Source organism: Sciurus carolinensis, chromosome 10 (assembly GCF_902686445.1).
Source record: "Sciurus carolinensis chromosome 10, mSciCar1.2, whole genome shotgun sequence".
NCBI classification, from domain to species: Eukaryota; Metazoa; Chordata; class Mammalia; order Rodentia; family Sciuridae; genus Sciurus; species Sciurus carolinensis.
Genome location: NC_062222.1, coordinates 48,573,953 through 48,588,098, shown reverse-complemented (window position 1 = coordinate 48,588,098; position 14,146 = coordinate 48,573,953). Strand labels below are relative to the sequence as shown.

The 14,146-nt window shown below is 38.1% G+C and overlaps 1 protein-coding gene across 2 annotated transcripts in view; it reads right to left on the bottom strand.

The window, feature by feature from the left end:
• Window positions 1–14,146, bottom strand: part of Papss1 (3'-phosphoadenosine 5'-phosphosulfate synthase 1) — a 133,253-nt gene that overhangs the window by 83,749 nt on the left and 35,358 nt on the right. For both annotated transcript variants that reach the window (XM_047567035.1, XM_047567037.1), the window contains exons 2-3: window positions 4,250–4,364; window positions 1,171–1,406 (exon numbers count right to left, since the gene is read on the bottom strand). In XM_047567035.1, coding sequence (XP_047422991.1) covers window positions 1,171–1,406; window positions 4,250–4,364 — 351 coding nt within the window. The remainder of the gene's footprint in view (window positions 1–1,170; window positions 1,407–4,249; window positions 4,365–14,146) is intronic.

Sequence of the window (14,146 nt, the reverse complement as noted above, 5' to 3'; positions counted from 1 at the left end):
CAATCATTTCTCTTCTGAACCTTCCTGCATTGTCTCATATGTGAGCTCTTGGGGGACCCCTCACATCCAAACCATAACACCAAGTATATATCCTTGATTTACCACTATAGTATATGACTCTGGCCAACTTACACCTTAGTTTTCTCACACATACCTTCTTCACTGAAGATGAGAACTATGTGAGTTCCTTCACATAAAAGCACTTTACAACAATTAGCAGCACATATAAGTTAAGTGTTCAACAGCCAGGCGCCGTGGCTCACACCTGTAATCCCACAGGAGGCTGAGGCAGGAGGATCACAAGTTCAAAGGCAGCCTCAACAGTTTAGTGAGTCCCTAAGCAACTTAGCAAGATCCTGTCTTAAAATTAAAAAGGGTTGGGGATACAGTTCAGTGGTTAAGTGTCCCTGGGTTCAATCCCTGATACCAAAAAGAAAAAAAAGTGCGTATTCAATAAATGTTATCTACTATTATTATCACTACTGGTACTATAAGCACCACCAGAGACACTAGAATATTGTAAAGTAATGTGTTAAGGTACAATAACAGGGCATAAAATACAGAGCTCAACAAAGCCTGAGGGAGGAAGGAAAGTGCTTAAGAGGAGATGCCTAACCTGAGTCTCAAGCTTTGAACAGAAGTCAACTAATACTAAGAAGAGAGGTGCCAGAGGAAGGAGAGAAGTGCCCTCCAAACCAGGGAGAAACAAAAATCCTGAGGTGAGAAACAACATGATTTTTTTTGAGAAATATCAAAAAGTGATTTGGTGTTGCTAAGGTCTCTAAAGTAAGGGTGAGATGGGAACTGGGAACAAAGAATTGTGAGCAATGACATCATGGAGGACATGCGTTAAGAAACCTGAATTTTCCCTAGTGCCTGATACCTGCCAAATGTTCATGATAGGTTTAATGAACTGAAAAGTCAAGCTTGAACTTTAGCCATTGGTTTAAGTTCAATAACTTTATTATACTCTGGATTATAAAAACCTGTTTTTATAATAGGATTAAAACTGGATTTACTCAAAAAAGTCACAACACAGAACTGTTGTAGGATATTTTAATTTGGATTTAGCCTTAAAGAACAAGTCACTGTTTAAGTTATGTGCTCCACCAGACACCACATTTTCAACAGATGTCATTAGAATATAGGAATGGCACAAAACCCTCATACCTGTGTATAGGGTGATATAAAACTTGTGATACACACTAAGCCAGCATCTGCAAACAGCTTAGCAACTTCTGCAATGCGCCGAACATTCTCTTCTCTGTCTTCAGGACTAAAGCCAAGATTTTTATTAAGACCTTGACGAATATTGTCACCATCCAAAGTGTAACATGGGATGCCATGGCAAACCAAGTACTCCTCCAAAGCCATGCTCACTGTGGTCTTCCCAGCTCCAGACAAGCCTAAAAATAAACAGTCCAGAGAGACTCCACATGTAAAGTTAGAAGAGTTTCTACAAAGAATTTTAATAACAGACTTAACTGCATTCATGATTCACATTGGTCTCTCAGAAACATTCTTATCCAATATTTTTGTTTGAGATTTACTTCTTACCTAGGAAAGTTATCTATATTATAAATAATAAATACTTGGTTTTGATTACATCTCTATGCCCAAAGGTATCCTAGAAGTAAGTCATCAGCAAATTCTAAAATGATTAAATAGATTTATTTACTTTGCCCTCTTATTAATACTATTCTAAAAATACTGCCAATTTTTTTTAAAAAAGTTAAATTCTCAAATCATTTATAAAGGAATAAAAAGAAAGGACAAAAGTAAATGAAATACTACAAAGTTACCTCCATATTCCAGGATCATCACCTACCACAGACTACCATGATAAAAAGTGTATGAACAATATTCTTTTGTATCATACAATTTATACAATTATTTATATTAAAAAGTATTTGTACAATTTACAATATTCTTAAAAGAATATCCTCATTTCAACTCACTTTCCTCTATAAACAACACAGGAAAAAGCACATTTATGCACTAATACTTTGACACCTTGATAAGTACGCGATTATACAATTCACAGTGAAGAGAATTATAAGGCAAGAGATACAGTACTGAAGTTTAATGTGTCAATGCTCTTGAGAGAACTCATGGTAGCAGAGAAGGTTAACTGAAAAAAAGAAGAAAGGATGACAATGCTGAGAGGATCAATAGAGCACTGGCTGTTTTATTCATTAAATACTCAACAAGCATAGCAAGTTATATTGCCGAGAGATGACACTGCCACTGTCACATCAAGGGCACAATCTAATGCCCCACCCTTGCATCTGGGCTGGCTTGAAGATTCACCATTAGTAGAAAGAATGTACTGGAAGGATGATGTGTGACTTCCAAAAGTGGGTTAGAAAAAACTGTGCGGCTTCTCCGTGGTTACTGAATTTGGGAGACTTCCAGAAGAAGACATTTCAATTGACAGTGTCAACAGCTAAGCTCCCAACTGACACGTAGCATCAACAAGAATATCCATGTTCCCTGGATATTCAGTCCAGTCTTCAGTGATGGCCCAATCTAGCATGACCACAACCAAGCAAGGCCTGAGTAAAAGAGGCTGCTGAGTCCTCCTGAATTCCCTGCCTTCAGGGTGGTAAGCAGTTGGGTGCTGCTCTACACCTCTAGGTTTGGGATAATTTGTTATACAACAATACTGGAACAAAGAGGTGGTGAGGCCCTAAGAAATTCAATGAGACCCTATATCTATAAAACACAAAAAAAGGACTGGGGATGTGGATCAGTGGTTAAGTGCCCCTGAGTTCAATCCCCGGTACCAAAAACAGTTCTTCGGGTACCAAATGGAAAAAGAAAGTTCCTAAATCTGAATAGCCTCTCACCTCCTCACAAACACATTAAATACCAAAAGACAATGGAGTACTGTTTTTACAATTTCAAGACAAAGTATGATTCAAATATACACTTTACCCAGTCAGTCATAAAAGATGGGCAGATATTTGCAAACACGAAATCTCAGGATTCAGATCCCAACAAAAGACATCTTGCAAAAACTACTTAACAATGAAATACAAGCTATTAGGACTTGATTCAAATAAAGGGCACATGAGCAATCATACCATAAAAAAAAGAAATGATGGTGAGTATTAAATCAACTTAGTTATACAAGGAAAACGTAAACGAGTATAGAAATTTAAGATGTTACACAAAATATAAGTGTTACAAACCTGGGCAATTTAAAAGCAACAATTTTACAACAATCTAGATAGATTTAAGAATGAGGGAAATGGGGGGGGTATGAAAAATGGTGGAATGAGACAGGCATCATTACCCTATACACATGTATGATTACACGAATGGTATGAATCTACATCGTGCACAACCACAGAAATGAAAAGTTGTACCCCATTTGTGTACAGTGAATCAAAATGCAGTCTGTAAAAATAAAAATAAAAGAATGAGGGAACAGGTTAAATGTGAGAAGGCTATTTTCCTCCACAGAAAAACAACTATCTATAACATGTAATTTTTAAAAAATGTTGCTTTTTGACAATCAGCACAATTTTTTTAAATTTTTTTAGCACAAATTTTTAAAGACTGGTGAAGACAGTGTTGACTAAGAGACTGGAAAATGGACCCTCTCCCACATTGTTGGTGGTAGTTAATTGATACAAAATTTTAGCACACAATTTGGCAAAATGTATCAATTTTTAATACATTTCCTACATTCTTATAATTAGTGCATTTTAATTATGCTGAACCATGGATTTCATCATGGCGTATTCATACATGCAATTAACATTCTTTGAGAAGCCATCATTTTTAAAGTTACTCCTAAAATTTAGATCAGCTTACCCTCTACCCACCCTACTATGGCTAAGCCCAAAGAGATAATTAACACAAGAAACCATCAGAGGCCAAAGAAAAGCTGAAAGATGGAAACTGATTATGTGAAATTCCTTATTACTCATTCTTTCTCTTCATACAATTAACACTGTTAGCTCCATAAAGCAGAACCAGATCTTATTTGCACTCAGTTTACAGAATGTGGTGTGGTTTCTATTAAAAGATGGTTTTAAGATGCATTCTTGTATCTTCCCCTTTATTTAACAGCAGTCTTATAAAAGAACAAAAGGAATTACCAACAGGAAACATTATTATTAAGCAACTATGTCAGTTATACATTGTCCCTGCTCCAAAGACAAGAACTAGGTCTCCTCCTAATCCAAAGCTATTGATGAGCACTGCTTTTAAAGCAAACTGGTTTCTATCTTGACCATACCTGTCAGCCAAACTGTGCAACCACGAAAGCCACCTCTGGTCCCTACCACCTGACCTCTCTTGTTTCTGCTGACATGGTGAGCTTGATAGGTGACATTAGTTGCTCTCTGCATTCCCTGGGAAAAAAGAAGAAAAACAATTGGTTCACTTGCATCATATAAAAGGTAAACATGCACTCCTTGCAAACATACAGTTATGTCAAAAATAGGGAGAGATAAACAGCCAGCCCTCCTTTCCTTTAGAGTACTGGCATGATGTATAGTGTTTCCCACATGCCAATTGATTTAATCCTCAGAGCAGCCCACTGACACAGGTACTCTTATAAATGAAGTTGTTAAACCTGAGAAAACTAAATATATCCCAAGTTCCTGTAACTAGTGAGTGATAGACTCCACAGCCTAGTCTTTCCACACATTCATTTATTCATTCGTTCAACCAGTATTTACTGAGCCCAATTAGTGTGCCAAGTAAACAAGGTCCCTCTCCTAGTGGAGATTACATTCAACAAGAGGAGACCACAAACCAGTAAAACTTATTTAGGAGAATACTACCTAAAAGTAATAAAAGCAGATAATAAGGGTCAGAGAGAAAGAGAAGGAGTGTCTCTTTTAAAAGGATGATTAAGAAAGGCCTCTGAGAAGGTAGTATTCCAGCAGTCCTCTGAATGCAACATGGAAGAGATGCCTACGGGTACCATGAAACAGTTTCCTTTGAAAATAAAAAAGTGAAATGCACTGGTACAACCTGGAGTTTTCCCAATTTTTCTTCTCTTTCATGAAAGACAAGGGCATAAAATTTCATAGGCCTTAAAGACCTGAAAAGAATTTTTTCAAATAAGACATAAAAATGGCCAATAAGCACATTAAATGAGGACAATACAACTAGCCACCAAGGAAATGCAAATCAAAGCCACAATGAGATATCACTTCCCAACCACAAGGAAACCTAGAATAAAGACAAGAGGCAACAATAAGCACTGTGAGGAACTGGAGACAATGGAATCCTCATACATTTCCTGAAGGGAAGGTCAACAGTACAGCAACAGCAGTCCCTCAAAATATTAAACACAGGATGACCACGTGACTAAGCAATCCCACCCCTAGATAAATAAAAACATATCACCACATACAACTTGTATAGGTATGCACAGCAGCACTATGCACAAATGTCAAAAAGTGAAACTAACCCAATTGTTCATCAATTAATAGCTGGATAAACAAAATGTAAACAAAGTTACATGGTACAGCCATACAGCGGAAAATCACTTGGCAGTAAAATGAAACACTAGTACAAGATAAAACGTGACTGAATCTCAAGAACAGTATGTCAGGTGAAAGAAACCACACAGGTCACAAAGACCACATTTTATAGAATTCCATCTATATGAACTGTCCAGCACAGACAGTATAGACATAGAAAGATTAGTGGTAGCCTCAGGCAGAAGAGGTTGGTTAATGACTAATACATGCTAATGGATATAGGTTCTTCCTGGGGGTAATGAAAGCCCTAAAATTGACTGTGGTGATACCTGCACAAATCTATTCAGATGCTAAAAACTAATGAATTTTACATTTTAAATGGGCAAGTTGAATGGTATGCAAATTATATCCCAATAAAAAATTTTTTCTAACAGAAAAATATAATCAGAGTACACAGAGGGGCAGACAAAAGCAGGGGGATAGGGGAGGGAGAAAAGAGCTCACTCCATCTTCAGTGATGAAAGATCACTCTACCCAGAGTGATGAAAAATCACACATAAGCCACATCCTTCAAGGCCAGTTACTAGACCAGCTTAAGGGACTTTCCAACTTTGGAGCACACACACACAGCACTGAAGCACTGTCCTCTCGGTGACCCTGGTTCACTGTAATATCATTTACACTGCAGTTCTGACATCCCCAGGGTGGTTCTGCTTAGGTGCCAACAGGAAATTTTCTAACATGGCAAAGTCAGCACAGGCACACTAAGCCATGGAGGGAAAACCTAGTAACCACCCCAAATGCATAACACACAAGGAGTGAGGCTTCCAGATCAAATGTAAAACTCACCTTGGAAAACCCCAGGCCACCTTCTCTCTTGGGACAGCCTACTCCAGGCTCTCGGGAATATACTTTCATTCACTTCACTAAATAAATCCTTTGGGCCTATCCTATCTCTCTCCAACCCAGGAACCCATCACCCAATTCCAGCCTCAATTTTCTCTTCCTATGGAGCAACAACATAATTTAGTTCTTTCCAACAAGTTATATCTTTTTAAAATGGGTATCAACATTCTTCTGAAAAAAGAATTATTAGATATTGTTTATGATTCTTATCTTTAAAGAAAGTTTTATTCAACACTCATTGGTTCAAAAATATTTACTGAATTCATGCTGTTCTTGACATTCTTCTAGACACTAATGAAACAGTAGTGAACAACACTGTTACAGTTACAAATCACTGCTCTCAGGGATCTTATCTTCTAGTGCAGTGGTTCTCCAAGGATGATCTCTGATCAGAGCTTCAGCATCTCTTGGGAATGTGTTGGAAATGTGAATTTTCAGGTCTTGCCCCAGGCCTACTAAGTCAAACTCTGGGAAGGGTCCAAATATCTGTAGGTTTAAAAGAACTCCAAATGAGTCTTATCAAACTCAAGTTTGAAAGCAGTGGGATTAGTGCAGGGGAGGAGAACCAGAACCAAGATATATAAATAAATTACCATTTAAAAATTTTCAACTCCAATGTTAAAGTAATCCACATTCAATAGAACCTGTACTTCAGATTTTTAATTCTAATCTTCTTCCAGATTAGTGATAGACAGTACAATGTTCTCTTGATTTAGGGCAGCAGCAGCAAAGTCCAGCTGCCAGTCAGTCACATGATCATGTAGGTGAACAATTGCTACTTTAAAGTGTACTGTGGTGCTAAGCTATGATGTTCAATGTTCGCAGGTTAGGTGTACTAAAAGTCGTTCTGACTTAAAATATTTTCAACTTACAATGAATCTATGGGGACATAACCCAATTCTAAGTTAAGAAGCATCTGTATATAAATCAAATAGTAATAACTGTCAAAAGAGAAAAAACTTTTAACAAAGCAAAAACTGTTGCTCAGAATTATCAGAGGAGGAGTTGTGCCAAAAATTTAGACAGGGTGGCCAAAAAAGATTTCATCAAAAAGAGGACAATTAAAAGTTTGGATAATCTCCAAGGGAAACACATTCCAGAGAGAACAAATAGCAAACACAAAAGAGGAAAAGTGAATGGATTAGGGAATGGCTGTTGAGCATCCTAAAGGACTCATTTGAGGCCAATGATCATAAATGCAAAGCAAGACCAGATCCTATGACTTTATATTTTAACACAGGTACAAACAAGTGGCACAGGTTAGAGGCATTAAATAGTGACAGATCCAACCAGGGCTGCTGTTTGGCCCAGAGGTCTTCAAAATGGGAAAGGAATACCCTTACAGGTATGTAAGCACGGATATTTTAAAATGAACAAGTAAAAATTATATATATTCATCATGTACAACATGATGTCTTAAAATATGTACACACTGTGGAATGGCTAAATGGAACTAATATATGCACTACTTATTTTTGTGGGGAGAACATTTAAAATCTAAGTGATTTTTAGGGATATAATGCATTCTTATTAACTACTGTCACCAGCTCATATAACCTTGTGAATTTATTCTTCCTATTAAACTGAAAATTTCTATCCTTCAACCAACATCTCCTCCAGCTACTGCCCCACGTCACACCTGGCAATCACCATTCTACCTAAAGGAGTTCAACATTTTTAGATTCCATATATATGTGAGATCATGTGGCATATATCCTCCTGTGCCTGGTTTATTTACTTCACTTAACAAAATGTCCTCCAGGCTCATCCATGTTGCTGCAAATGACAGGATTCCATTCTTTTATGGCTGAAGAGTATTCCACTATACTTTTGCATTACCTTTTTATCTGCTGATGGACACTTGGGCTGTATCTACATCTTGACTATCATGAATGCTGCAGCAATGACCATCAGAGCACAGATACCTTGACATGCTAATTCCATACCCTCTGGCTATATACTCAATAATGGCACTGCTATACATATGGCAGTTCTTTTATTAATTTTTTGAGAAAACGTCATACTATTTTTCCATAATGACATTACTAATTAACTTTTCCACCAATAATGTACCAGGGTTCCCTTTCTTCCAAATCCTCTAAAGTGGGAAGCCATCCTTATTTAGCAGAATCAGACTAGGTTGAGCCATGGGACACAGAAGCCTGGCTTCTAAGAACTGCGGGGAAGATTGTGGCGCTGAGTGGGAGGGTTCCCTGTCTTCTTCTGGAACTTTCCCCCTAAGAGGATGGCTCCCCTAACTCCACCCTATCCTGTCCATCACAGAAGAAGCTCCTTCTGGTCCTTGTCCCCTTTACTTATATGTTATAAATAAAGGAGAGTTGGGCTACTCCATGTTGTTGTTGTAAGAGGCCAGAGCTGGTATGGCCAGACCCATCAAACTACCTCTCATTAAAAGAGTACTGGAGACACAGCCAGCTTCTCCAGGTTCTCGGAACGGAAGTGGCCCGCTAGTGAGAGCCTTTCTGACCAGAACAAGCTCCGAGTCCCGGAGCCACTGCAGCGCAGCGTACTCCGGAAACGAACCAGCGGAGAGCCACGATCAGCATGCAGCCTCTGGGATTAGGGCAGGGCAGCCAGAGACCTCTTCAGGCGGCTCTGCCCACTCCGGCTGCAGGCTCTCTTCACAGGGCGATCCAAGATGGCGGCCTAGAGGGAGACTGCACCCCTAGTCGCTCCAGAACCCAGGAGTTAAGAAGGGGAGGCATTGAGAGACTCGGACTGAAATAGAGCCACAGGTGAGTCTGCCCAATGGGTAAAGCTCGGCCCGGGTGGCAGGCCCAGATAGAGGTGGCTTATTGGAGCCGGGCAGGACAGCTAGAGTCTTCCCAAGGTAGCCTTCCACACTCCGGCAGTGGGCTCCTCCCACACGGCCAGCTGCATGGCGCAGGCCCACAGTGAGAGCATTTCCGCACAGAGCCAGTTCCAAACCGTGGAACCAGTAGGGGGCTAGGGGCAGTTTTCTTCGGATGAGCTGCTTTATCAGATTCCTCCAAGACATCAGGCTACTGAAGGCTGGGAGGTGATACACTGGAAATCTACCGGGACACTATAAGCCAATAGAGGAAATCTGCAATATCTCAGGGTCCCACTGACAACTGACCAATATGAGAAAACAAGGGAAGAAAATGTCCCAAACAAACCTAGATACTACATCAATAAAACCCAATGACAGCACAGCAGAAGAAATGTCAGAAAGGGAGTTCAGAATGTACGTAATTAAAACGATCAGGGAAGCTAATGAGGAGATGAAAGAGCAAATGCAGGCACTGAAGGAGGAGATGAAAGAGCAAATGCAGGCATTAAATGATCGCACCAATCAACAGTTAAAAGACCAAATAAGGGAAGCAAGAGATCATTTCAATAAAGAGTTAGAGATACTGAAAAAAAAACAAACTGAATAACTTGAAATGAAGGAAACAATAAACCAAGTTAAAAACTCCATAGAAAGCATAACCAATAGGATAGAACACCTGGAAGACAGAACCTCAGACATTGAAGACAAATTATTTAATCTTGAAAGCAAAGTTGGCCAAACAGAAAAGATGGTAAGAAATCATGAACAGAATCTACAAGAATTATGGGATATCATGAAAAGGCCAAATTTAAGAATTATTGGGATTGAGGAAGGCTTAGAGAAACAAACCAAAGGAAGGAACAATCTATTCAATGAAATAATATCAGAAAATTTCCCAAATCTGAAGAATGAAATGGAAAACCAAGTACAAGAGGCTTATAGAACTCCAAACATACAAAATTACAACAGACCCACACCAAGGCACATTATTATGAAAATACCTAACATACAAAATAAAGACAGAATTTTAAAGGCCGTGAGAGAAAAGAATCAAATTACATTCAGAGGGAAACCAATAAGAATATCAGCAGATTTTTCAATCCAGACCCTAAAAGCTAGAAGGGCCTGTAACAACATATACCAAGCCCTGAGAGAAAACGGATGGCAACCAAGAATCTTATACCCAGCAAAACTTACCTTCAAATTTGACGATGAAATAAGATCCTTCCATGATAAACAAAAGCTAAAGGAATTTACAAAAAGAAAGCCAGCATTACAGAACATTCTCAGCAAAATATTCCATGAGGAAGAGATGAAAAACAACGATGCAAATCAGCAACAGGAGGCGCTAGCCTAAAGGAATAGCCAAATAAAGGAGAAACCAAATCATGTCAAAAAACAAATATGAGTCAATTGACTGGGAATACAAATCATATCACAATAATAACCCTGAATGTTAATGGCCTGAATTCATCAATCAAAAGACACAGACTGGCAGATTGGATTAAAAAGAAAAATCCAACAATATGCTGCCTGCAAGAGACTCACCTCATAGAAAGAGACACCCATAGACTAAAGGTGAAAGGATGGGGAAAAACATACCATGCACACGGACACAGCAAAAAAGCTGGAGTATCCATCCTCATCTCAGATAATGTGGACTTCAAACCAAAACTAATCAGAAGGGATAAAGAAGGACATTACATGCTGCTTAAGGGAAGCATAAATCAGCAAGACATAACAATTATAAATATCTATGCCCCGAACATCGGCTCATCCACGTACGTCAAACAAATCCTTCTCAATTACAGAATTCAAATAGACCACAACACAATAATACTAGGCGATTTTAACACACCTCTCTCACCACTGGATAGATCGTCCAAACAAAAATTGAATAAAGAAACTATAGATCTCAACAACACAATCAGCAATTTAGACTTAACGGACATATATAGAATATACCATTCAACAAAGAACGAATACACTTTCTTCTCAGCAGCACATGGATCCTTCTCTAAAATAGACCATATTTTATGCCACAAAGCTACTGTTAGCAAATACAAGAAGATAGAGATTCTACCTTGTACTCTATCAGATCATAATGGATTGAAATTAGAAATAAATGACAGAATAAAAAACTGAAACTTCTCCAATACCTGGAGACTAAATAATACACTATTATATGATGAATGGATAACAGAAGACATCAGGAGGGAAATAAAAAAATTCTTAGAAGTAAACGAGAACAAAGACACATCATATCAAAATCTCTGGGACACTATGAAAGCAGTACTTAGAGGAAGATTTATTTCATGGGGTGCATTCAAAAAAAGAAGTAGAAATCAACAAATAAACGACTTAACACTACAGCTCAAAGCACTAGAAAAAGAAGAGCAGACCAATACCAAAAGTAGTAGAAGACAGGAAATAGTTAAAATCAGAGCTGAAATCAACGAAATCGAAACAAAAGAAACAATTGGAAAAATTAACAAAATAAATAGCTGGTTCTTTGAAAAAATAAATAAAATTGATAAACCCTTAGCCACACTAACAAAGAGAAAGAGGGAGAAAACTCAAATTACTAAAATTCGGAATGAACATGGAAACATCACAACAGACACGAGTGAAATACAAAACATAATTAGAACCTATTTCGAAAATCTATACTTCAACAAAACAGAAAACCTCGAAGACATCAACAAATTTCTAGAGACATATGAACTACCTAAACTGAACAAGGAGGACATACACAACTTAAATAAACCAATTTCAAGCAATGAAATAGAAGAGGTCATCAAAAGCCTACCAACAAAGAAAAGTCCAGGACCAGATGGGTTCTCAGCCGAGTTCTACAAAACCTTTAAAGAAGAGCTCATTCCAATACTTCTCAAACTATTCCATGAAATAGAAGAGGAGGGAACCCTACCAAACTCGTTCTATGAAGCCAATATCACCCTGATACCTAAACCAGACAGAGACACATCAAGGAAAGAAAATTTCAGACCAATATCCTTAATGAATATCGATGCAAAAATTCTCAACAAAATTTTAGCAAATCGCATACAAATATATATTAAAAAGATAGTGCACCACGATCAAGTGGGTTTTATCCCAGGGATGCAAGGTTGGTTCAACATTCGGAAATCAATAAATGTCATTCACCATATCAACAGACTTAAAGTTAAGAATCACATGATTATTTCAATAGATGCAGAAAAAGCATTCAATAAAATACAGCATCCCTTCATGCTCAAAACACTAGAAAAAATTGGGGTAGTGGGAACATTCCTAAACATTATAAAGGCAATCTACGCTAAGCCCATGGCTAATATCATTCTTAATGGTGAAAAACTGAAAGCGTTCCCCCTAAAAACTGGAACAAGGCAGGGATGCCCTCTTTCACCGCTTCTATTCAACATCGTCCTTGAGACTCTAGCCAGAGCAATCAGACAAACCAAAGAAATTAAAGGATACGAATAGGAAAAGAAGAACTCAAACTATCCCTGTTCGCTGATGACAAGATTATATATTTAGAGGAACCTGGAAATTCCACCAGAAAACTTTTAGAACTCAAAAGTGAATTCAGTAAAGTAGCAGGTTACAAGATCAATGCTCATAAATCCAATGCATTTTTATACATAAGTGATGAATCTTCAGAAAGAGAAATTAGGAAAACTACCCCATTCACAATAGCATCGAAAAAAATAAAATACTTGGGAATCAATCTCACAAAAGAGGTGAAAGACCTCTACAATGAGAACTACAGAACACTAAAGAAAGAAATTAAAGAAAACCTTAGAAGATGGAAAGATCTCCCATGTTCCTGGATAGGCAGAATTAATATTGTCAAAATGGCTATACTACCTAAAGTGCTATACAGATTCAATGCAATTCCAATTAAAATCCCAATGATGTACCTTGCAGAAATAGAGCAAGCAATTATGAAATTCATCTGGAAGAATAAAAAACCTAGAATAGCTAAAGCAATCCTCAGTAGCAAGAGCGAAGCAGGGGGTATTGCAATACCAGATCTTCAACTCTACTACAAAGCAATAGTAACAAAAACGGCATGGTATTGGTACCAAAATAGACAGGTAGATCAATGGTACAGAATAGAGGACATGGACACAAACCCAAATAAATACAATTTTCTAATACTAGACAAAGGTGCCAAAAATATGCAATGGAGAAAAGATAGCCTCTTCAACAAATGGTGCTGGGAAAACTGGAAAACCATATGCAATAGAATGAAATTAAACCCCTATCTCTCACCCTACACAAAACTCAACTCAAAATGGATCAAGGACCTCGGAATCAGACCAGAGACCCTGCATCTTATAGAAGAAAAAGTAGGTCCAAATCTTCAACTTGTTGGCTCAGGATCAGACTTCCTTAACAGGACTCCCATAGCACAAGAAATAAATAGCAAGAATCAACAACTGGGATAGATTCAAACTTAAAAGCTTTCTCTCAGCAAAGGAAACTATCAGAAATGTGAACAGAGAGCCTACAGAGTGGGAGAATATCTTTGCCAACCATACCTCAGATAGAGCACTAATTTCCAGAATCTATAAAGAACTCAAAAAACTCTACACGAAGAATACAAATAATCCAATCAACAAATGGGCTAAGGAAATGAACAGACACTTCACAGAAGAAGATGTACAAGTAATCAACAGATATATGAAAAAATGTTCAACATCCCTAGTAATAAGGGAAATGCAAATCAAAACTACCCTAAGATTTCATCTCACCCCAATTAGAATGGCGATTATCAAGAATACAAGCAACAATAGGTGTTGGCGAGGATGTGGTGAAAAAGGAACACTCATACATTGCTGGTGGGGTTGCAAATTAGTGCAGCCACTCTGGAAAGCAGTGTGGAGATTCCTCAGAAAGCTTGGAATGGAAACACCATTTGACCCAGCTATCTCACTCCTTGGCCTATACCCAAAGGACTTAAAATCAGCATACT